The sequence below is a fragment of the Pan paniscus genome, chromosome 12 (genome assembly GCF_029289425.2).
Source record: "Pan paniscus chromosome 12, NHGRI_mPanPan1-v2.0_pri, whole genome shotgun sequence".
NCBI lineage: Eukaryota > Metazoa > Chordata > Mammalia > Primates > Hominidae > Pan > Pan paniscus.
The window spans coordinates 20,393,536-20,420,342 of record NC_073261.2 but is presented as its reverse complement, the minus strand read 5'-3'; the positions used below and the strand labels follow the sequence as shown (position 1 = coordinate 20,420,342).

Below are 26,807 nucleotides of genomic sequence, written 5' to 3'. Positions count from 1 at the left end.
TTGTAAAACCTAAGATCAGTGCTTGAGATATTTTGCAGACCCTGCACTGGATGGATCAGCTGACACCACCTAGACCCTGGTAATCTGGCTCAACCAGTTCTGCCACTCCACCCAGAAACAAAAGACAGCAAGAAAAACTGACTTCGACCCCCTATGATTCCATCTTCAATCTGACCAATCAGCACTCTCCACTTCCCAAGCCCCTACCCTACCAATTTATCTTTTAAAACTCTGATCCCCAAATGCTGGGGAGACTGATTTGAGTATTAAAAAAACTCCAGTCTCCCACACAGCCAGCTCTGCATGAATTACTCTTTCTCCATTGCAATTTCCATGTCTTGATAAATCAGCTCTGTCTAGGCAGCGGGCAAGGTGAACCCACTGGGTGGTTACAATGCTGGGCCTTGGGCTGTAGTCCCTTCTTTCAGGGCACCGTGGAATGTCCTTTCCTCCCTCCATGCTCAGCTCCACATTTAAAAAGAAAAGGAGAGGTTGTATTTATCTAGAAATCCTTGTGTTTATATTGGGAGGGTTTTCAAGAAACCTGATCTGTTTTGTTACCAGAACTGGAAGTTTTTTAATCTATTATTTTTGGCTTAAGTAAAAAAGGTACTTATTCTGTAAATTGGCAGAAAGAATCTCCCTGGATACATGTTTTAAAGTTCTTACACCTAGACTGGAAATAAAAACATTTACCTAAAAAGCAAATATTTTCTTCATTAAAAAGCTAAGTTAAACAGATTAAGTTTAGTAAAAACAATTTCAATGACATAGGAAAACAGTGACACTTAAGCAGACTTTGCTCTAGAAACCTATTAATAAATGGGTTTCAGCTTTCTGATTGCAGGAACCACATCTAGTCACCTTGATGCCTCCATGCCTGGTGATAAGCAACACAAAGTGGGTGCTGTATTTCTGTTGTTGTTGAGTGACTTTGAACTTGCTTATCCACCTGTGAGATAGGAAGACATACTTTTCTTTTTTTTTTTAATTATTTTATTTTATTTCTTTTTTTTCTTTTTTTTTTCTTTTATTATTATTATACTTTAAGTTTTAGGGTACATGTGCACAATGTGCAGGTTAGTTACATATGTATACATGTGCCATGCTGGTATGCTGCACCCACTAACTCGTCATCTAGCATTAGGTATATCTCCCAATGCTATCCCTCCCCACTCCCCCCACCCCACAACAGTCCCCAGAGTGTGATGTTCCCCTTCCTGTGTCCATGTGTTCTCATTGTTCAGTTCCCACCTATGAGTGAGAATATGCGGTGTTTGGTTTTTTGTTCTTGCAATAGTTTACTGAGAATGATGATTTCCAATTTCATCCATGTCCCTACAAAGGACATGAACTCATCATTTTTTATGGCTGCGTAGTATTCCATGGTGTATATGTGCCACATTTTCTTGATCCAGTCTATCATTGTTGGACATTTGGGTTGGTTCCAAGTCTTTGCTATTGTGAATAATGCCGCAGTAAACATACGTGTGCATGTGTCTTTATAGCTGCATGATTTATAGTCCTTTGGGTATATACCCAGTAATGGGATGGCTGAGTCAAATGGTATTTCTAGTTCTAGATCCCTGAGGAATCGCCACACTGACTTCCACAGTGGTTGAACTAGTTTACAGTCCCACCAACAGTGTGAAAGTGTTCCTATTTCTCCACATCCTCTCCAGTACCTGTTGTTTCCTGACTTTTTAATGATTGCCATTCTAACTGGTGTGAGATGGTATCTCATTGTGGTTTTGATTTGCATTTCTCTGATGGCCAGTGATGGTGAGCAGTTTTTCATGTGTTTTTTGGCTGCATAAATGTCTTCTTTTGAGAAGTGTCTGTTCATATCCTTTGCCCACTTTTTGATGGGGTTGTTTGTTTTTTTCTTGTAAATTTGTTTGAGTTCATTGTAGATTCTGGATATTAGCCCTTTGTCAGATGAGTAGGTTGCGAAAATTTTCTCCCATTTTGTAGGTTGCCTGTTCACTCTAATGGTAGTTTCTTTTGCTGTGCAGAAGCTCTTTAGTTTAATTAGATCCCATTTGTCAATTTTGGCTTTGGAAGACATACTTTTCTTCTTGAGTTAGAGCTTGCTTCCTTCCTAGCGCTAACCAATGGCACACGGTCATTACTGTTACTTGCAGACTCAGCCCCAGTCTGTGCAAAATGAATTGGCTCATGGCCAGCTCCCCCATGCTTGGGGAAGGAGAGGGTTTCATGTTGGGCTCCCAAGGGAGATCCAGGCCCTCTGCACCCAGCCTCTACCGCAGCCAAGCCTGTGGGGGAAGTGTGAGACAGGACTTGCCCAGAAAAGTAGCATGTGAGTGTTCCCTGCAGATGCCCAGTCCAGTCACCTGCCCTGGTGGATGGGATTGTGCCCTGTCAGGCTAGGGATGTATCTTCTATCCCAAGCTACACATTTTCTGTGTCCTCATGCACTGTTGCTGGGCTCCAAAACAAGGTGAAGGGCCCAGAAGCAAATACTGCTGCAGAGGCCCTTGTAGAGTGGTCTCAAGGAGATCACTGGGGGCCTGGCCCCTCCATGCTCATTACCAGTGCCCACCTGAGAAGGGGGCTAAGCTCTGAGGTTCTTATTCAGGAGGAGCCTCGATGGTGCAGAGGGTCAGAGAAGAGGTCAGAGTAGAGTCCACTACCTGGCTGGTGCCAGGCACACAGGTGCTGTCTCCACTGCTCAAGTTCATGCCTCAGGGCCTCTAGCACATGGGGAGCCTTCGGTAAAACATCCACCTGTTACCGGGGTGAAGGGCAAAGCTTTCAAGAAACCTCTGGGTCTGGTTAATCTGAGGTCCAGGTACTTGCAGAAGATCCCCCCTTTTTCCTCTCCTCTGTCCTTGGAATGTCATGACTATCTGGGCTGCAGCTCCAGGGTGCCTGGAACTCACCTCTTGTGCATTGCCCTCCTGTCGCCTTTTGAGACAGGCTTTTTGAGGCCTGTCTGTGAATACAGACTGTGAGATCTGAGTGTCTGTAGTTGTGTAGCCTGAGCCCTTTGTGAGGATGGTAAGTTAAGAGGAGAAAATCCTTTGTGCAGCCAAAGGAAAGGCATGGAAGCCTCTGCTCAGGCCTTGCTCCCCACCCCTGCCCTGGAGTTGTAGCCGGCTTGCCAGGACCCCTGAACCTGCTGCCAGTTTACTCCTCTGTTCTTTTCAAAACAATTTCCTGTGAACAGACAGTGAAAGGTGGCTCTGTAGTTAATACCCTTGGCCACAGAACCCAGGACTGGGCATGTCCTTGGTCTGTGTGGGTGCTATTGAGAAGATCCTGGCCCTGCTTTAGTACAGACAAATTGAAATTGGGAGCATATGACTTGGAGGTGGGTCAAGATGTCTCCCAACCTGCAGGGAGGGGAAGGACCTGGTAGTAACTTGCTCAGAGTGAATTTAAGTTAATTATTTAGGAAAGAGTTTCCCTTTAATCTAATAAGGCCACCACAGACAGAGGCCTTGCGAAATTTGGGACTAAGGGCCGGAAATACATTTTTTTCCTCCTTCATATCTTTGAAAAAAATTTTTTTTTCTCTTTTGTGCTGGAGAAAGTGACTCTTTCCCTTTCTTCCCTAACCTTGCTATCTGTTCATCTTGAAGGAATCTACCCTGGGAATTCAGTGGGAGGATTTTTAGCCAGTACTCACAAGATTCCAAGAGAAAGTAGTTTTCAAGACCTTGATCTTTGTTTTCTGTTTGTGGACTCTTGATGACTTTGCTTCCTTTAGTCCCTTCTTCCGGGATTGTTCATGAGTTCTGAAGCCCTGACATACAGAGGAGGGCCTGTGGAGAGGTTCTTGCATTAATCCTTTCCTTTTCTTCCCTTGATATAGGACCTGCTTAAGGCAAGTTAGGGATTGGGTTGCATCTAAGCGCTTAACAACTGAAGGAGGAGATCAAGGTAGTAACTAATGAAAGCCCTGGTGATGAACTCCAGCCAATCAGCCCAGCAGCATAGCCTGACACTTGCTTCCAAACTGTTTTGTCCCATGACCACTTATTTCTTGGCAGTGGCAAACCACTTTGAAATTACAAGTTTGGAATTACAAGGGCCAGCATTAGGAGTCATATGCAGCATCACATTCCCTCTTGTACCTGTAGTTTACAGCAGTAAATGAATAGGGAACTGTTTCCCAATGAAACCATATGTGTCCTCAGAATTCTCCTTAACATAGTTTTCCAGAGAGTCACTTTCAATTGAGAAGAATTGGCAAAAGATAAGACCTGTTAGTTATCCCTGGTTTATAGTGTACCCAATGTTCTGGTGGAATTAAAATCAAAGGTTTAAAATGCCATAGAAGTCTTTTTTTGTTGTTGTTTTGTATTCCATTTTTTCATTTATTGATAATTGCAAGCTAACCATTTTTATTTGGTTTTACTTGTTCGGTTTAATTACCCTGATACTTCAAACAGTTCTAAAATGTCCTTGTGGACACACTGCATGGTTATCTTGCACATTTGCTAAAATCACTATCTGTTTTTATTTATTTCATAAAGTTATAGCTACTTTTATCCTAATGTTATTTTGCATGTTTTTGTTCTACTTGCATTTTAAATGGGATTTAAATATATTTTATTATATTAATGAGGCTTAATATGAGGCCTCAGAATATTAATTAATGGCTTAACATTAATGAATGATAATTGTTAATTTTTATTCACTTATGGTAGTTACCATGCAAAGAACCTGTGGACCTCCAAATGAAATAAACCAAACAATAAATAGCAAACCCTCATTAAAGGCTAATATATATTAAGCCCAATTTCTAAGTGCTTTACTTGTCTTTTGTGATATAAAAAATCCTTACTACAGTTGTGCCAAATAGATATATCATTTTTTGCCCCCATTTTACAGGTGAGAAATGAAAGGCCTAGAGAGCTTCAATAATCTACCCAGAGTTACACAGCTGATTTGGGAACTCAGGCAGTTGAGGTCAACATGATTCTTCCTATGGTGGAGAGATCTTAATATAAAGGAAGTTAATGAGGTTCAATGCCAGGAGGTTCATTTTAAATATACAGAATATTTGGTCTATTGGACTCTCCAGATTTTGAAGCAACGACTTTGAAAGAAGTTAAATTAGCAAATATATAATTATCAAAATAAACTGAACTTCAAAATTTTATCTGTTAATGTATAATCTTAGAAGCTCACCAAGTCATATATATGTATATTAACACGTTTAAAAATGTTGTTAAATCAAGTATCTCCTAAAGATGCTTGCTATAAGTTATAAAACTTTGAATTTTTAAATACTATGCATTTGAGGTCAATTTGCTCCATGTTTCTATTTGTTCTATGAGAAAAGGGTGAAGTGGGAGAAATAGTACATTTTCTTTTTTTGGTGGTTTGTAGAAATTTTATGTTCCAGACTTTCAGTGACACTATGAATATTCATCAACTTTTGAGGCCCACATTCAGAATTTCAGTGATAGTTATCTAAAAGATGTGTCTTTAATTGTGAATCAGCAATAAAACTTAAAAAAATTGTATTCATTTTGCTGTCCATGTACAAATGCCTTGGTACCCATAACTGGACCCAGCCAGTGGTAGGGATGGAATCCTAAAGGGGAAATGACCAAAGGATGTGAATGGCAATCTGTGTCCTTTGGTCATTAGAAAACCACAACAACATCTGAAAATCATAAGTGAGTCTATGGTTACTCTGGAATGACATACAGACTATAGGAACTTACTTGGATAATTCGAAACAAGATAACTATGGAGTTTCTTTTTTTGGTCTAAACTCTATAGGTAGGCAGGTGGTTCTCATTTGTCTATCCAGCTTCCCAGCCAGCCATCCATCCATCCATCCATCCATCCAACCGTCCATCCATCCACTCAACAAATAGTTACTGGACACTTTCTACATGCTAGGCGCTGTTTAACTGTTGGGAGTGGTTGTTTCCAATCATGTATGAGGAGACACATAATAAAATAATAAACAAGATTGCAGCAGACGCTGTGCTATGACAAAAGTGATAGTTCATTATGAAAAGAAATGGGGTGGTGACCAAGAAGTTGTGAACATGCTCTCTGAGGTAGGTGAATTTAGACCTGAAAGAGCCAGGCTAGAGAAGACCCTTGGAAAGGGAATGCCAGGCAGAGGGAGTCCCAGTTCTAAGACCTGGGGCTTGACCTGCTCCTGGAGGCAACAGGGGACTTGAGCCCATGTGGTCATCAGGGGTGAGTGGTTCAAGTGAGATCGAAAGGTAGGTAGAGATCAAGGAGGCTTTGGGACTGCGAGAGAGTTTGGTTTTTATTCTAACTCAAGGGGGGTCCTTTGAAGGGTTTAGATCTCTTTCTTAAAATCAAGACTCTGATTTCCACTGGACAGAGCACACACTGGTTGCTGTTGGAGAATCATTTGTAGAGGACAAGAATTCCAATGATGAGACCGGCTTAGAGACTCGTCTGCAGACAAATAATTGCTCACTGGCATTTATTCAGCCTTGGACATGTTATGGATTAAATGTTTTGATAGTGGTGATGAGAACATGTGCTCTGGTTAATATTACAGACCCAAGTTGTCCACAGAGAAAGAACTAGTTAAGGGTCCCAGCTGCCTTACCTGCTGGCCCAATTACAGAGAGAACACCTGCTGTAGTGTATTGACTTACTACTTGGACAACTGCAGGGATCATTTATCACTCTCCATAATAGAAGTGTTTTCAGGGGGAAGCCAGACTCATGGCACTTAGTTACCTGGAGGACTTACAGGATTTCATTATTGGTGGAAATAAGCTCAATCGTGTGTGACTACAAAGGGATTAAAGAATTGTCTACCTTCTCCTGAGGAGGTAGAGCACGTTTGGTGCCTGTGAACAGATGTGTGGGCTGTGGGCAGTGGGTTTGGCGGGGCCTCCCACTGATTTCCTCCTTCCTTGCAGAGTGAAGAGGAAAAATGCCATGGAGTAAAATTCACTTCTCAGAAAGTGACAGGGCTATAATTTTAGGTAAATCTGTATTTGGAAAAAAGCAAATAAACAACAACAAAATTTAAAAATAGCAATCTAGGTGAGGAAAGTACAGTTTCCTGAGAGATGGAGTCCCACCCCCAGGAAATTGCTGTCCCACAATTGATTTCCTAGACTCTTTTGTAAAGACTGAGGTTCCTGAGGTCTGGGGCAAGGCTTATCTGCATGTCCCCAGTGTCTGTTGTTTGTACTAGTTTGAGAAGGCAGTCCTAGGCAGCGTGTGAGGAAGAGTTGGTGGGACTCTTCTTTTTTCCCTATCTATTCTTGGATGTTTATTAATAAAGTATTGCTTTGTCATATTTTAAAAAAATAAGAAAAGGAATCCTCCTCCCCAGAAAAAAGAACAGAAAAGAAAAATTAACAACAAAAAAGAAATCATAATAATATTTGAATTGTGAAATTGAGACAACATTATACTTTCGGTTAATTTAAGGAGAATTGAATGACAAATTTCAATATTAAGTCTTTTCTACCCCAAACCATGATATTATTAAAAAATATTTAAATCTTTTTTCATGTCTGGAGTTTTTAATACAAGAGATGTAACAAACATGAATATTTACATAGTAAAGTGCATTGCATTAAATCATACAAAGTAAAATTGATTGTTTAACAAATCTTCTGTTTCATGGTAGAATTTAGTACATATTTCTCTGAATTTGGGAAATCACATAGTTAAAAATAACTATGTGTACAGCAGGGAATAAACTAAAATATTTTAAGCACAAACTGGTAAAATTATTGTAGGAGGGGGTAGGTATGGTAGGATCTGTGGTGAACTGCACAGACTGTACACGACCTCAAGGCAGTCAAAGTAAAGGAATTTTCAAAGATAAAAGTAAACACTATGAACAGTGCAAATACTAGATTTTCACTAGCGTAAACAGTGTAATTACTATATGTTGTCTTAAAAATTAGGAATATATCAAGATATAAAGGCAGAAGTGGTAATCACTTGAAATCTCACCATGCAAAGAAAACCACCAATAATATATTGGTGGCCTTCATTTGTACATCTCCACATCCATACATATAATCAAATATAAATGTTTTACATCTATCCTTATAAATATATCTACAAATATGTATATTTACATATTGTGATAGTTAGTTTTAGGTGTCAATCTGGCTGGATTGAGGGATGCCTAGATGGCTGGTGAAGCATTGTTTCTGGGGGCTTCTGTGACGGTATTTCCAAAGGTGATTGACATGTGAGTAATGTGTATATGTACATGTTTATGGTTTATTTTGCAAAAAGAAGATCACATTTTATACACTACTCTGCATTTCATCCCTGTGTAAATTCTGCTAAGCTAGCTGATAAATAGTTCATACTCATTCATTTTTTAAAATTCTCACCCTAACCGTAACCCTTCCAACTCATTGGCTAGGTTTGAATTGGCTGAATAATACTCTGTTGGAATAATATTTTGTTGGTTGAATAATATTCTATTCTATAATATTCTATTGGCTGAATAATATTCTATAAGGTGAACAGATGGGGAAATAAAACTTCCCCAGATGGATCAGTGCTTGTGTAAGAAACTCCAGCCTCCAGAGACTGTCTGCATTAATGAGATTGGATCTGCAGCCATTTGTTTAGTTCATTGCTCTGTTTCAAAAAGATAATAAAACTTCTCCTTAGCTCTTCCTAGAGGGCCAAAATGTATGGTCTACAATAGGTCCCTAGGTTAAGCCCCAGGATGCCTGGGAGTCTAATGTAGCTATCTTCCTAGGTGTTTGCATTTCAAAGAGGAATGAGCCCCAGACCTTGGTGACATCTCTAGGTCAGAGGTGCTCTCTGCTCCTAGAGAGATTTTATTTACATAGCAAAGGGTTGGATTAAGGAGGAGACCCTTTCAGGAGAAGAGGGAGACAGGTGCCTCTTTCCCATTTATAACTAGGGCATTTGTTTCCTCATGGGATTTGGCCTATGGGATATCTGTCTGCTGTGTAGAAAGGTTTTCCATCTGACTTTCATAGTGTCAGTGCAGGTATAGGTCTGAGCTTGGGTGTTAGGAGTTAGAGGGTTTGAGGGAGAATGACATTCATATATGGTAGTACGTTAATTAATAAGAAATCCATTCCTTATCTGGAATACCTCTCGTGAGCAATGAAGACAAATATGAAAAACCAAACAGGATGTCTGACAATTTATTACCTCCTTCCTTTTTCATAGGCACTTGCATAGTTTACAGATTATAGCCACTATGCTACAAACCATATTGCAACACACATCCTATATGTATATCTGTATATACTGTGTTTTTCCTGGAAAAGTTCCAATAGTAGTAGGAGGGTTTATGGTTCAAATTGATTATGTTTTATTTTTAATAGATACAATTTTCCAAAAGGTTCATAAGAAATTAGATTTCTCTCAAGGCATGAAAAACCATTCAAAAGATCAACAAACCCAGGAGTTGGTTTTCTGAAAAAAATTAATAAGATAAATATTCTGCTAGACTAATAAAGAAGAAAAGAGAGAGGATCCAAATAACACAATTATAAATGACAAAGAGGATGGTACCACTGATCCCACAGAAATACAATATGAACACTTCTATGCACACAAACTAGAAAACTTAGAAGAGATGGATAAATTTCTGGACATATACACCCTCCCAAGACTGAACAAGAAAGAAACTAAGTCCCTGAACAGACCAATAATGAACTCCAAAATGGAATCAGTACTAAATAGCCTACCAACCAAAAAAAGCCCAGAAAAAAAAGGATTCACAGCTGAATTCTACCAGATGTACAAAGAAAACTTATTACCATTCCTATTGAAACTATCCCCCAAAATTGAGGAGAATGGGCTCCTCCCTAATTCATTCTGTAAGGCGAGCATCACCCTGACACCAAAACCTGGCAGAGACACACACACACAAAATAAAACTTCAGGCCACTATCCTAGATGAACACTGATGCAAAAATCCTTCACAAAATACTTGCAAACCAAATACAGCAGTGCATCAAAAAGCGAATCCACCACGATTAAGTAGCCTGCATCTCCAGAATGTAAGGTTGGTTCAACATATGAATATCAATAAATGTGATTCATCATATAAACAGAACTAAGACAAAAACCACATGATTATCTGAATAGATGTAGAAAAGGCGTTCAATAAAATTCAACATTTCTTCATGATAAAAACTCTCAATAAACTAGGTATTGAAGGAACATACTTCAAAATAATGAGCTATCTATGACAAACCCACAGCCAACATCATACTGAATGGCCAAAAACTGGAAGTATTTTCAAGAAAGCATTGAAAACCGTCACAAGACAAGGATGGCATCTCTCACCATATTTATTCAACATAGTATTGGAAGTCCTGGCCAGAGAAATCTGGCAACAGAAAGAAATAAAGGTCTTTCAGATAGGAAGAGAGGAGGAGGAGGTCAAAGTATCCCTGTTTGCAGATGACAGGATTCTACATGCAGAAAATCCCATAGGCTTGGGTACAAAACTCCTTCAGCTAACAAACAACTTCAGCAAAGTTTCAAGATACAAAATCAATGACAAAAATCACTAACATTCCTATACACCAACAACAGCTAAGCCAAGAGCCAAATTGGGAATGCAATCCCATTCACAGTTGCCAAAAAAAGAATACAATACCTAGGAATACAGCTGACAAGGCAGATAAAAGACCTCTAGAATGAGAATTACAAACCAGTGCTCAAAAAAATCAGAGATGACAGAAACAAACGGAAAAACATTCCATGCTCATGAATAGGAAGAATCAATATCATTCAGATGGCTATACTGTCCAAAGCAATTTACAGATTCAACACTATTTTAAAATTTATATGGAACCAAAAGAGAGCCCAGATAGCCAAGACAAAGAACAAAGCTGGAGGCATCAGGTTACCCAACTTCAAATTATACTACAGTGCTACAGTAATCAAATCAGCATGGTAGTGGTACAAAAACAGACACATAGACCAATGGAACAGAATAGAGAGCCCAGAAATAAGGCCACACATCTGTGACCATCTGATCTTTGACCAATATGACAAAAACAAGCAATGGGGAAAAGAATCCATATTCAATAAATGAGTCTGGAATAACTGGCTAGCTGTATGCAGAAGATTGAAATGGGACCCCTTCCTTACACCATATACAAAGATTAACTCAAGATGGATTGAAGACTTAAATTTTAAATCTCAAACTATAAAAACCCTGGAAGATAACCTAGGCAATACCATTTTGGACATAGGAATGGGCAAAGATTTAATGATGAAGGTGCCAAAAGCAATCACAAGAAAAGCAAAAATTGACAAATGAGGTCCAATTAAACTTAAGAGCTTCTACATGCAAAAGAAGCTATCAACAGAGTAAACAGACAACCTACAGAATGGGAGAAAGTATTTGCAAACTATGCATCTGACAAAGGTCTAATATATAGCATCTATAAGGAACTTAAACAAATTAACAAGAAAAAAACAAACAACCCCATTAAAAAGTGGGCTAAAGACATGAACCTGACACTTTTCAAAGGAAGACATACATGTGGCCAACAAGCATATGAAAAAATGTCACTGATCATTAAAGAAATGCAAATCAAAACCACAATGGCATACCATGTCACACGAGTCAGAATGGCCATTTTTAAAGAATCAAACAATGATAGATGCTAGTGAGGTTGTGGAGAAAGGGGAACACTTAATATATTCTTGGTGGGAGTGTAAATTAGTTCAATCATTGTGGAAAGCAGTGCAGCAATTCCTCAAAGAGCTAAAAACAGAAATGCCATTTGACCCAGTAATCCCATTAAAGGGTGTATACCCGAAGGACAATAAATCATTCTATTTCAAAGATACATGCACATATATGTTCATTGCAGCACTGTTCACAATAGCAAAGACATGGAATCAACCTAAATGCCCATCAATGACGGACTGGATTAAGAAAATATGGTACATATACACCATGGAATACTATGCAGCCATAGAAAAGAAGAAGATTGTGTCTTTTGCAGGAATGTGGATGGAGATGGAGGCCATTATTCTTAGAAAACAAGTGCAGGAACAGAAAACCAAATACTGCATGCTATTACTTATAAGTGGGAGCTAAACAATGAGAACTCATGGACACAAAGAGGGGAACAACAGACAATGGGGCCTACCTGAGTGTGGAGGGTGGGAGGAGGGAGAGGATCAGAAAAAAGAACTCTTGGGTACTAGGCTTAGTATTTGGGTGAGAAATAATCTGGACAACAAACCTCTGTGACATGATTTTACTTGTTATATAACAAACCTGCATGTGTACTCCTGAATCTAAAATAAGATTTAAAAAAATAAATATAAATGATCAGAAGAGAGAAAAAAATAAAACAATGTAAAATAATAAAATAGTGTGATCTCTGCACTAAAAAAAGAAATTAGATTTCTCTGGGAATATAGAACAATATACTTCTCCCCAACTTTATCCAATCCTAGCCAACAATGTGTGTTGTCATTCTCTGCATTTTCAAAATGTTTGCTACTTTTATTGGTGAGAAATTTCTGTTCATTTCTACCTTGATTTGCAGTTCTCTGATAACTGGGGATGAGATTGAGAATCTTCATAAGGTTTTTGTGTTTGGCCTTGTGGTGTGTGTGTGTGTGTGTGTGTGTGTGTGTGTATTGCCTATTCATATTTTTGCTCATTTTTCTATTAGGATGTTTACCTTTTTCTTGTTTGTTTATAACAGTTGTTCATATATAGATAACAACTTATCTAGCTGCAAATATTGTTCCCTAATTATCATTTGTTTATTGATTTTTTTTCTTTTTAAACTTTTTATTTTACTTTAAGTTCTGGGATATATGTGCAGAATGTGCAGGTTTGTTATATAGGTGTAAATGTGCCATGGTGTTTTACTGCACCTATCAACCCATTATCTAGGTTTAAGCTGCACGTGCATTAGGTATTTGTCTTAATGCTCTCCCTCCCCTTTCCCCCCAACCCCCAAAAGGCCCCAGTGTGTGTTGTTTCCCTCCTTGTGTCCATGTGTTCTAATTGTTCAACTCCCACTTATGAGTAAGAACACACGGTATTTGGTTTTCTGTTCCTGTGTTAGTTTGCTGAGAATGATGGCTTCCAGCTTCCTCCATGTCCCTGCAAAGAACATGATCTCATTCTTTTTTATGGCTGCATAGTATCCCATGGTGTATATGAGCCACATTTTCTTTATCCAGTCTATCATTGATTGGCATTGGGTTGGTTCCATGTCTTTGCTATTGCAAATAGTGCTGCAATAAACATACATGTGCATGTGTCTTTATAGTAGAATGATTTATTATCCTTTGGGTATATACCCAGTAATGGGATTGCTGGGTCAAATGGTATTTCTAGTTCTAGATCCTTGAGGAATCACCACACTGTCTTCCACAATGGTTGAACTAATTTATACTTCCACCAACAATGTAAAAGCATTTCTATTTCTTCACAGCCTGACCAGCGTCTATTGTCTCTTGACTTTTTAAATAGTCACCATTCTGCCTGGTGTGAGATGGTATCTCATTGTGGTTTTGATTTGCATTTCTCTAATGATCAGTGGTGATGAGCTTTTTTTCAAATGTTTTTTGGCCACATAACTGAAACTGAACCCCTTCCTTACACTTTCTACAATTAGCTCAAGACGGATTAAAGACTTAAATGTAAAACTATAAAAACCCTATCAGAAAACCTAGGCAATACCATTGAGGACATAGGCATGGGCAAAGACTTCATTACTAAAACACCAAAAGCAATGGCAACAAAAGCCAAAATAGACAAATGAGATCTAATTAAGCTAAAGAGCTTCTGCACAGCACAAGAAAGTAACATCAGAGTGAACAGGCAACCTACAGAATGGGAGAAAATTTTTGCAGTCTACCCATCTGATAAAGGTCTAATATCCAGAATCTACAAGGAACTTAAAGAAATTTACAAGAAAAAAACCAACAACCCCATCAAAAAATGGGCAAAGGATATGAACAGACACTTCTGAAAAGATGTTTATTAATTTTTATGTCAGCTTTTGACAAAAAAAATCTTTAAAATTTTTGAAAATATATTTAAACATGTCTTTTCCCTTTATTACTTTTATTTTCCCTTTATTACTTTTTCTTTCCTACTTTGGTAATACAATTTTCTCCCAGAACCTACCTTGTACATATAGTGTCTTGTTTTTTCTGCTAATTTTTCTATTGCTTAATATTCATACAATTAAGGCTTTAATCCAGCTGGAATTTATTTTTGCATATGATATGAGATGACATTCCCATTTAAATTTCTTTCAGCTGGTGTGTCAATTTTGCTAACACAATTTGTTAAATAATTTATTTTTCAATACTTAAATTTAGTGCTGTTTAAAAATTTACTAAACATACCTATACTTTGAAAACTTTTCCTGTTTATCTACTTATCTATTCCTGTGCCAACACCATAATTACTCTGGTTTATAGTTTGTTTCAATGTCTAGAAAGATAATGACTGTTCTCCAGATTCCCTTTAAAAGTTTTCTTGGGTATTATCAGTCATTTAGACTTCTATATAAAATTTAAAATAATTTAATATAATTTTAATATAATTTGGTTGTAAATTTGGCTTTACATTAAATTTATATGTAAATTTTGGAAGAGTTAACATTTTTATATTAAGTTTTCTCTTTTAAGAATATGATATTTCTTATCATGTTTCACATTTTTGATACATTTTATTAATAATGTAGGTTCTGTATCTCTTTGTTATATTCATTCCTAAGTATTACTTTTTTTGTTACTATTGTGAATGGGGTATGTATATATATATCCCATATATATATAAAATTTCCATAGGGTTTTGGGGAACAGGTGGTTCTTTAATGGTGATTTCTGAGATTTTGGTGCGCTCACCACTTGAGCAGTATACATTGTACCCAATTTGTAGTCTTTTATCCCTCATCCCCCACCCGTTCTCCAGAGTCTCCAATGTTCATTGTATCATTCTTATGCCTTTGCATCCTCATAGCTTAGCTCCCACTTAGGAGTGAGAACATACAATGTTCATTTTTCCATTCCTGAGTTACTTCACTTAGAATAATAATCTCTAATTCCATCCAGTCACTGCAAATACCATTATTTCATTCATTTTTATGGCTCAGTAGTATTCCATGGTGTGTGTGTGTATATATATATATATCACAATTTCTTTATCCACTTGTTCATTGGTGGGCATTTGGACTGGTTCTATATTTTGGCAATTGCTAATTGTGCTGCTATAAGTATGTGTGTGTAAGTATCTTTTTTGTATAATGGCTTCTTTTCCTCTGGGTAGTTACCTATTGGGGAACCTGCCCCAATATTCACATAGGTTCTTTTCTATTTTTCCTAAGCGTCGGCCAACTTGAGAAATAAAGGGACAGAGTACAAAAGAGAGAAATTTTAAAGCTGGGTGTCCGGGGGAGACATCACATGTCAGTAGGTTCTGTGATGTCCCACAAGCCGCAAAAACCAGCAAGTTTTTATTAGGGAGTTTCAAAAGGGGAGGGAGTGTGTGAATAGGTGTGGGTCACAGACATCAAGTACTTTACAAGGTAATAGAATATCACAAGGCAAGTGGAGGCAGGGCGAGATCACAGGATCACAGGACCACAGGACCGAGGTGAAATTAAAATTGCTAATGAAGTTTCAGGCACCATTGTCATTGATAACGTCTTATCAGGAGACAGGGTTTTGAGATCAACCAGTCTGCCCAAAATTTATTAGGCAGGAATTTCCTCTTCCTAATAAGCCTGGGAGTGCTATGGGAGACTGGAGTCTATTTCATCTCTGCAGCCTCAACCATAAGAGACAGGAGCACCTGGGGGGGCTGTTTATAAGCCTATACCTCCAGGTGTGTATTCTCTTTCTCAGGGATGTTCCATGCTGAGAAAAAGAATTCAGCGATATTTCTCCCATTTGCTTTTGAAAGAGGAGAAATATGACTCTGTTCTGCCCAGCTCACCGGTGGTCAGAGTTTAAGGTTATCTCTCTTATTCCCTGAACAATTGCTGTTATCCTGTTCTTTTTTCCAAGGTGCCCACATTTCATATTGCTCAAACACACATGCTGTACAATTTGTGTAGTTAACACAATTTTCACATGGTCCTGAGGCGATATACATCATCCTCAGCTGACAGGATTAAGAGATTAAAGTAAAGGCAGGCATAGGAAATCACAAGGGTATTGATTGGGGAAGTGATAAGTGTCCATGAAATCTTTACAATTTATGTTTAGAGATTGCAGTAAAGACAGGCATAAGAAATTACAAGAGTATTAATTTGGGGAACTAATAAATGTCCACGAAATCTTCACAATCCACATTCTTCTGCCATGGCTTCAACCGGTCCCTCCATTTGGGGTCCCTGACTTCCCGCAACAGTTACCCAGTAGTGGGATTGCTGGATCGAATGGTATTTCTACTTTTAGTTCCTTACGGAATCTCCATAGTGTTTTCCATAGTGGTTTTCCATAGTGGTTCCGTAGTGTTTTCCATAGTGGTTGTACTGGTTTACATTCCGAACAGCAGTGTAAAAGTGCTCCCTTTTCATCACATCCCTTCCAATATCTATTGCTTTTCAATTTTTGATTATGGCCATTGTGAATGGGATATTTTTTATATTCATTTCTAGTTAATGATGGTATCTAAGATAAATACAAAATATCAGTAGCTTTTCTCTATAGAGGCAATCTTCAACTACAAATAGCAGTGCTAATTATAAGGACTTTTGGGTTATTGATTGTTGTTAAATGCCAAAAATTTTCACCCAGTAATTCCAGGAAAATGTGGAGTAGAAGCCCTCTTTAGCAGCATTTAATTAGGAGACTCTCATCTCCCTGTGCTAGAGGGAACACTGGAGGAAAGCAAGCCTGGGATTTTATTGAGTGGCAGAACTGCAAAGGAGTTGGAATGCGCAGCTCTGATGACTCTACTTTGCTAAAGTTAGAGCCAGATAGGGAAAGACTGGGACTCCGAAACCTGGGGCATCCTAACAACCTTGAGCCCCTTGATTCCTCAGCAACTCTGGGGCTGCAAAATTGGCCTCCTCTTGACTCAACTTGGTAAGAAGCATCCCTGTGTCAGAGGGAGTGGGCCCACAGCAGAGTTTCTCAACATTTTCACTGTTGATCATTGGAGTTCAATAATTCTTCATTGGGGGTGGGAGTCTGTACTTTGCATTGTAGGGTATTTAGCAACATTCCTGGTCTCTACTTCATCCAATGCCAATAGCATCTCCCCAGTGGTGACAATAAAAAATGTCTCCAGAGCATGGGGACAAAATCACTCCCAATTGAGGACCACTGCTCTAGAGGAAAAGAAAGATGCTCTTTCTAACCATGTAAGAGGAAGATGCTGTGTGGAGCTTCTGGCATGTCCTAATAGGAGATTCACAGTGTGCACTCCTAAGGTTCTGGATCAAGCAAATCCATGTTGTTTGTTAAAGAGAACTGCTGACCATTTGAAAACAAGCCCCTGGCAGAGTACTCAGTCATAGTAGGGATTAAGCACTGGAATATGAGACACCAATTGACTCTGCAGCTAGTGCCTCTCACCATAGATGGGAATTGTTAGACCAAATCATAAGGTTGCATAAACAGTGATTTGTTTTATGATACTAATGGACATTGGGATCAGGTCTGAGCAGATCTGGAAGACATAAGCTCATTAATGAGATACTCCACATTCCTCACCACCCACACTTTCCTCTATTGCACCAACATCCCTCCTTTGGAGCCTGTGGGGAGTTCCCTATGACCATCTGACAGTGGAGGAAATATCAGGATGGATTTGCTGCCTATGTGTTCCTTGTGTCAGTAAGATCCAATAATAGACTTTTTCCATATTAGTGGGTGGGGTGGTGAGGAGGATAGTGGAAAGGGTAGGTCCTCTGAGTGAGTAGAACTATGTGCAGTATGTCTGGTCATTCTCTCTGTGTGGAGGAACAAGTGGCCTGAGTTGAGGATACACATGAACTCCTGGGCAGGATAAAGGGCCAGCTGGTTGACTGATATCCTGGAAGGGCAAAATTAATGAACTGGAGACACAGAGATCAGTGGCAGAGCTACGTGCTTGGCCATATAGGGGTGGGAATGAATCCTGTGGATTTTTGTGTCTCACAGCAAATTCCAACAAAGAGGATCTACAACAGGAAGCACTGAACAACCAGAGAGCAGAAGGGAATCTTTCATTTTTTTGTTTTGTTTTTTAAGAGACAGGGTCTTACTATGTTGCGCAGGTTGGTTTTGAACTTCTAGACTCAAGCTATCCTCCTTCCTCAGCCTCTCAAAGTGCTGAGATTACAGGTGTAAGCCACCATGCTCAGCCTGAAATGACTCTTTGGTTAAGCAAAGCTAGCCTCTCTCTTAAGCCATCATCATGTTTACATGAGCCCAATGGCATGGGCTGTCTCTCACAGAGGCATATCGAGTTGTGAACATCTGATCTTGCAGCAGCAGGGAATGATGATGAGCCTTTTGATCATGGTCCTATTTCTTGAAGGAACCAGCTGTACACACAGTGACTGGTTGATTGCATCACTCTCCATTTTGGAGAAGTAATGATTACCTTTCCTCTCTGAAGTGTGTTGGCCAGCACTACTCTCTGAGATCCCACGGAATTATCATCCCCTTCCGCCAATGGGACACTTTACAGCAAAGAAGGTGGGAAAATGTGCTTAAGACGCAAGACCTCTTTGTCTTATCCCAGAACAATTGATCCAGAAGCAGATCATTTTAAGGAACACGGAATGAACTCTCGAAGTTTTAGCTAAGGTGGTGCCAACTTAGAGATAACACTTTACAAGTTTCAGGGGCTTTCCTTCAAGTTACAGGGCGTTCTTTAAATGAATGACCATTATATGGTACTATGTCCATGACCGGTAGATTACAGGAGGCCAGGGGAAGTGGCAGGTAGGTACAGGCCCAGTCATTAGTTCCTTTGTGATGTTTCTGAGGGATTTGTGATTATAATCTTTAGGCTTTGCTGGAGCAGGTGTCCTGGTGCCCAGGGGAGGAACTTTTCTACCAAGGGACTCAATAGGGGCCCAACCAAACTTAAAAGTATGGTTATTTTGGGTCAATTTTGCTTCCTCCTGCCTATAGAACTGCAGGCAAAGGCAAGCAGGAGTTACTATGTTGGCAGAAACTGGCCCTGATTTCCATGAGGGGATGGAGTTGGTGCCACATAATGGGGGCAGTGAGGAATATGTCTGGATCTGGGAGATTCACTGGGACTCCTCTTAGTGCCTTCATTTCCAGTACTAACCATAAGTAGTGTATTGCAACAACCACAGCCTGACAAAGGCAAGGTAACCAGGGAGCTCAGACTCTTCAGGGATTCAAGTTGTGTTATGCTGCTGTGCAGGCCCTCTTGCCCAGCACAAGTACTGGCTGAAGTTAGGGGGCATCAGCAGAGCAAAAGAGGAGGGAGAGGATGAGTATATATTATAGGCTCAGTACAAATTGCAGCAGTTGGGGCTATAGCTTGTTCCATTAACACTCCTGTTGTAAGATTTGTTTTTGTTGTAGAAATTGCTGCTGATCTTGAAAAAGTGAAAGGCAGGCTGCAAATGTCACCTAAAGTGCAAGCAGATCCCTGGTGCAAAGGGGGCTGTAGCAGACACTGGCAAGTGCTCAGCTCCTCTGTGTTCCACTGACGTCTTATAAATGCCAGTATCTTTTTCTTTGTGTCTAGGGGTTTCTTCTGGAAGCCTGCTCTGCCTGTGAGTGGAAGGGTAACCCTCAGGCAATGACGACAGGAGTATAAGTGTCCTGCCTCTATCAACGCTCCAGTGTGAAAATCCCAAAGCTTGTGCTTTACATAGTTCCCCAGGGTGTCTTTGTGGGACTCACATTTAGTCAACTTCTATGGAGCTGATTGAGTTTCATTCTCTCCCTTTTCTGTCCTAAATCAGGTACCCACTGCTCTGCTGGAGATCTGCAGAGCAGATTTGGATAAATCACTCACACACAAATTCCTGTTCTAGTGTCTGATTCTAGGTTCTGGGGGGGCCCAAATGAAGACACATATGTCCAAAGAAAATGTAAGAAAAGTAACTGAAAGCTATTGGAACTAATTCACTATTGGTAATATGGTCAGTATACATACACAAATGTGTGTGTGTATATAAAACATATATATAAAATATATACACATGCAAAATTGCACATATAATCAAATTACTTTCCTTGAGCTAGTGCTAAATAAAAGACTTGGAAAATGTGAAGTAGGAAGGAAGATTCCTTTTATGGTTGCAACAATAATTAAAAATAGAAAATTTATCAAAATATGTTTATGTCAATATAAAAAATAGAGAAAAATTTTTACAAAATATAAACATATACAAGAATATTCCATTATTGTAAGTGAAGATTTGTTATAAATATATCAATAATAAAAAATATTTCATAATTTGGAAATGAAATATGATTTCAATCCAATTGTAATTTCTTTCTTTCTTTCTTTCTTTTTTTTTTTTTTGAGATGGAGTCTCGCTCTGTCACCCAGGCTGGAGTGCAGTGGTGCGATCTCGGCTCACTGCAAGCTCCACCTCCCAGGTTCATGCCATTCTTCTGCCTCAGTCTCCAGAGTAGCTGGGACTACAGGCACCCTCCACCTCGCCTGGCTAATTTTTTGTATTTTTAGTAGAGATGGAATTTCACCATGTTAGCCAGGATGGTCTCGATCTCCTGATCTTGTGATCTGCCCACCTCGGCCTCCCAAAGTGCTGGGATTAAAGGCGTGAGCCACCGCGCCCAGCCTGTGATTTCTTTTTAAATCTGTGCATATCTTCTAAAATTCGCATGACAGAGTAATTCTTTTAACTAAATAGAAATCAACTTGAAAAAGAAAAATAAGGGAAAAAGCGATCTTACTTTATTTGAAGGTTGGCATTGTCACAGATAAGTAGCTTAGTGTAAGATAAAACATATATATATTCATAACTTTAGAAAGAATGAAAGTAGAACCCCAAATTGGTGGGAAGTAAGATGTTATTTGATAAATGTTTTTGGGAATATTAGAAAAAATTTAGTTGGATCTCTGTGTGATACTATATATGACTATGAATGGATTGAAGATTTAACCCACAAATATCTTAATAGATGAAGGAATGCCTCCTTAGTCTTGAAATAAATATCAAAAGACATAAAAGAAAATAATTTTAGGATCTGTTTACAAATCCTATAAAATTTTAGAAAAGACAAAATTATCTACATTATGAAATATAGCATAAAGATAAAATATAAACAAAGACTATTGGGGAAATTAAATATCTGCATGCAATTATATGTAATACATAAACATATCCATGCTTTATAAACCGATAAGAAGCATGATAAACACCTCAAAACAGCAGAGTCAATGACTATGAACAGGCAAGACATTCACACACATACTCCTCTGCCCCACACACAGAATCTCCAAAGCAGGAATAAGGTACAATAGCAGAAACTTAACTAAACAGAACACACAAAATAAAAATGAGAAAAACCTTTTGGTTCTCCAATTAGCAAAAATTAAACAGCAATGATAATATCCATTGCTGGGAAAGGTGTGAGAAAACTGGCATTCTTGTTGGAGGCCACACTGGGTAAAGCTCTATGGGGGGCCGTGGGGCACTCTGTATCTGTGAACTGTCTGATTCTCAACAGCCTGTAGCCAAGTCATGGCTCTGGAGGATGAAGAATAGCTCAAATCCTCCATGTATTAGGTTGGTGCAAAAGAAATTGGGGTTTTTGAAAACCACAATTACTTTTGCACCAACCTAATAGAAACGCACAGCAGCTTTGCTCCAGGCAGTTATCACCCATTGCATGAAAGAAACAACTTTTGTATAGTTGGTCATGAACACTGAGAGTCCAAATGGTGGTACAGGAAATGTTTTTATTGACAGCATTCAGTTGCTTAGAGAATCATTTCTGAGTAGGCAAATGAGGTTCACTTTTCCTTTTGTCTTCCTTTTCCTCTTCTGAGGTCTACTTTTGACTCTGACATTACCTGGGAACCAGAGCCCTCTACTCATTACGGCTTGTCACTTCTCCAATTGCAAAGTATACTAGCCCTGTGAACCAGTCTTTGAGTGCATTGACAAGGCAGGGGTGATCAATGAATCTCTGTTTTTCTTGCTATGCCTTTAAGGAGTACTAGAGGAAATCTCTCTGGATCACCAACTAGACATGAAGGTTGTATTTCAGTTGGTTGAGTTATCTGGCCAGATGGAGTCAGAGGGGTGATGGTTGATGGGGAAACTTCACCCAGGGTCCCCCCTGGGCTGGTTTAGACTCCCCATCCTCATTCTCTCTTCTACCTCATAGCAGGCCCTAGGGACTAGCTGGTCTCTTTTCTTAAGATCTCATCATCTATTCTTTACCATTGAGTTTGTCTTCCTTCCAGTTGGCTAGAGGGTAGGATGCTATTTCCCCTTTGCCTGGGGTAACAATAGCACTGCTTTTCTTACTAAAATAAGGTAGAGATAATGATCACAACCACAGGGAGTTTACTTTGTTCTGTGCATTGGGAGCTGTGTATATTCCTGATTCCCTTTCAAGACACTAATTGAAATGTCTTTTTAGATTTCTCTAATTTTATCTCTGAGTTTAAATCTCTCCAAATTTCTCCCTTTCATGACATGTTCCTTGCTGTCCTCTCTGAGGTCATCTGTCCTGTTGTCATTCAGCCACTCACTAAGGCCTCTCAGAACCATCTCTTCTAATAATGATATATTAGTGCTGGGTAGAAAAGAGTGTGGTTCCTTTAAATGCTATGCAAAGGGGGAAGGAACTGCTGGGTCGAGGAGGGCCTGGTCTCTGGCTACCAGAGACCCCACCCCACAGACTTAGCTGAGGATAGGCATTTCCTGCTCAAATGTTGCATTTTTCCAAGACCATCCTGGACTACCATGCCCCAATACTATGCCTATAAAAACTCTGATGTAGGGAGACTCCCTGAAACTATTGCTACAGAATAAAAGATGAAATGCTCCTGATTATTGTAAATACAAAATTGCAGGCGGGATTGTGTAAAGACAATGCCAGGTTGGGCTGCCAGAATGAGCCAACAGCACATGATGTCCTTCTCCCTGCAGAGAGCCTATGAACGGACATGCAGTCAGGGAGGTTTCACATCACCAAGATTCCTATTCCAGAAAAGCAGATGTTCATGCCTCCGGGAATGGAATGTGACCCTTGTGGAGAGCCTATAAATGGATGCATGAGGGGCACCTCTTCATATGGATAAGATAGGGCTTTAAACACCCCCATCTTGCCATGGCTCTTCTAGGCCTCTTTAGGGTGAAGGCATACTCCCTTCTGAGAATTTCTGGTTTAACCAGTTGTTTAGCTTCACGTCCTGTTTCTATGGATTGTCTGTAACCAGCTTTTGCTGCAACTGTTACTGCTGATTAATATCTTGCTAATCATAGGTTATGGAAAGACTATATTTCTGTTTTAAGGCTCTGTTAGAAATTACTGACCCACAGACTATATTGTAAATTCTTATCTCTGCATACTGTACTTCTGCATACAGATGTTATGTTAAAGAATTACTTCATCCCCATGTGACCATCTCACCTCATAATCAAATGACCCTAAATCCCTCACTAACCTACCTCCACCCTCACCAAACTTAATAATAATGCTGATATATCCAGTGCATTGGCGGCATTGCAGGACCAGAAGGCGGTGACCCCCTAGACCCAGCTTTCACTATCTTGCATGTGTCTATTATTTCTCGACCTGCTGATCCACCTGTGAACAAAGAAATAGCCCCATTGCATTGTGGGCTGCTGGCCAGATCCCACAATATCTGGCACCCAATGTGGCCTTCTTTGTTCCTTGGCTAAGTGCACTCTGAGTGTGGGTTCATGATGACTAGTCTTCAGTCTCAATGGTAAGGTCTCCGGGTACGTGTTTTCTGACTCTCCCCTCTTTTCAAGTTTGTTGACCGGTATTATTCCAGGGTTATCTTTATACAGATATTTGTTTTTAACCAAGTTGTCATGAGGAAGTAATTTTATTTTTTTCCTTTTTTTTTTTTTTTTTGAAAAGGCTATAAATGCTGTGGTCAGGACTGGTTATAATGACTTCATGGGGGCAATGCAAACTACTTTTTGATTTAGAATTTAATTAAATTTAATCATATAAAAGGGTTGTCAGTAGGGGCTCTGAAATACTGTTATACTGACTTTTTGGCAATGATTTATTTTGTATCTGCCCTCTCTGCTTACTCTTGAACTAGGTAGAGCTGTTAGGTATCATCAGATCCCAATTCCTGCTGGGAAGAAGTCCTTTTGCTTGGTTTCCTGACAGACACTTGCTCAGGGACAGTTGGATTGTCCAAGGACTAGGAGTTCCCAGCATCACAACACAGCCATTTCACTTATGGAAGGTCTAATTATTTGAGAGATATGCATTAAATTGAGCAGACAACATGTAATTTTCATCCATTTGTCTGCGTTTTGCTCACTGCAGTGACAATGAAGATCTATAATCATGTTTCTACACTAAATTCGTACAGATAGGTGAAAATTATTCTCACATCAAAAATCATCTTCTGTAATCCTCTAGTCTCTTCCTCTGTGTAAAGATTGCTGTTTCCATGAGATATTCTTCTTTGAAGGGCTTTTTGCCAGGTCTTTGCCAGTCTGATTTCACACCTGGTCAATACCAGCCACTTGCTTTTTTGAAAGGTGTGGCTCTAACTAGTTCTCTGGTGTTCTGGAAGGTGTGATCTTGTTAGTAAGCAGATGAAGGGTCATGTCTGCTAATTCTAATTTGGAGTCACCACAGGTGAACATGTTTAAGATTGTGCACTATGACCTATGGGAAAGGAACTCTCTATGGCTGTGCAATGTATGACATTTTTGACTGCACATGACAGCTCAGTAGTCCAATAACATTGTCAGATCAGGCCAGCAGGATATCATCTCATGCCTTCCCACTGCCATGTCTTTCCATAGGAAATTCCTCCTCTTCTTATTTTGAAGTTGATTGTTTGGAACTTAAGTCAAGGATTTGGGGCTTTTTACCTTCTCCCTACACTTATGGCCCCATGTGACTTCAATTTACATTTGTATCCAATTTTGAAAAATAATCTCTTCTACTTGGTTTCCTTGTTCCCAGGTCCCCAAGATAGGACCTCCTCACTCAGGATGGCCTTTGGAACATTTCTATGTCAGATTCTAGAGGCACTTATTCTTAGAATCTCCTGAAAGAGGGTACCACAAAATTAGTTTGCACTCACCTTTTCCTGACATGAATTTCTCATAAAATTCCTCAAAGTTCTGAGGATCAGGCAATAAAGAAGTCATCCTGTGAAAGTGGTAGTAAGACACGAGGCAATCCTTGGCATTTCTGGCCACATAGATAATCTGAAATCAAGGACAGAGAAGGAAGCCAGGGAGAGTAAAATAAGACTGAGGGGAAATACTCTAGGAGAGTGTTCCAATACAATGATAACTACACCCAATAAGTTCATAGTATTATATGCATTATTTACGAACTAAAATATTAAATAAATGGATCCTCTTTGACTCTGCAACCCCGATGGCCTTGGGGAAGAGAAAGACAAACGAGAGTGCCCAGCTGTAGAGTGGTTATGAGTGATGCAGGAAGATGAACATGATATTAGGACAGCACTGTCAATCATGGTTGGAATATGATATAATATGCTGAGTAGTCACAGAAGGAAGAAGTGACAAAGCATTCCTGGGCATTCAGAGAAGGGGTCAGGAAACAGTGAGTTTCAGCCATATCCCAACAGGTGAATAGGAATTTCCAGCTTCACAACTGGGAAAATATTAATGAATGAGAAATCATTCTTGTACATACCATCTCATCTGACTCCTAGAAATATTAGGGTTAGATAAGAAGAGAAGAGGTCCTATCCTTTAAATGATGAAGTAACTGAGATTTACAGAATTTGAGGGACTGCCACTAATACATGCTTAGTACAAGATGAGGTTGGGACTGGTTACAGAAATTGGTGCACTGTGTCCAGAGCTTCTTCCTTGATATATCAATGAGAAGTGTACGGAGAATGTCTCAGACAGTGTTTCTGAAAGAATAGGGTGGTTAAGCTGATATATAATTTTTTTATTAGTTGCATTGCTCTTGGCTTCTCCCTGGGAATTCAGGCATATTATGGAAAAAAGAATGGTGATGTGATGATTGGGAATTAAGGATCATTAATTCCACAAGTGCAGAGCAGAGAAGTTAACCCTTCCTATGTGCCAGACACTGTTTAGAATGTTAAATTGGACAAGACCAAGTCCCTGCCTTTCTGGAGCTCATAGTCTATCAGAGAGATAAGAAGAGAGAAAACTACAATGCCGTGTGGTGAACACAATGAATGGGCAAACATACACACATATGCCAACATGTATACATGAAACTCACCCAGCCATGGGGTCAGGGGAACTTCCCAGTAGGTGGTTTCTATGCACAGACCAAAAGAACAAGTAGGAATGATGCAGGTAAAGATGGGGTATGCTTGAGTCAGATGGGAGCATGTGGGAAGGTGTGGGGATGCTCTGTGTGTGAAAGGACTTGCAGGATTTCAGGAGGACTGTAGTGAGGATCAGGGAATGGGAAGACACTGGGGAGGAGCTGGAGCAGGGTGCAGACTGTCAAGGCCATCGAAGTCATATAGAGGATTTGGAGGGATCTTCATCCACCTGTGGAAGTGTTTATAGTGGGAAATCCCTTAGTCAGATTTGTGTTTTAGGAAGATTCGAGGTTACAGAGGGGAGGGGTTAGAGGGGGCAGGACTAGAGGCAACTGGGAGGCAAAAGAGAGCAGTGAGCTGACTTGGGTACAGGTGGTAGTGGTGCAGT

General features: G+C 39.5%; 1 protein-coding gene across 1 annotated transcript in view; it reads right to left on the bottom strand.

Moving 5' to 3' along the window:
- The window catches only part of LOC100988713 (sulfotransferase 1C3-like), a 79,367-nt gene that overhangs the window by 29,495 nt on the left and 23,065 nt on the right, over positions 1-26,807 (bottom strand). Inside the window, exon 6 of the mRNA XM_055108372.1 lies at positions 25,217-25,343. Coding sequence (XP_054964347.1) covers positions 25,217-25,343 — 127 coding nt within the window. The remainder of the gene's footprint in view (positions 1-25,216; positions 25,344-26,807) is intronic.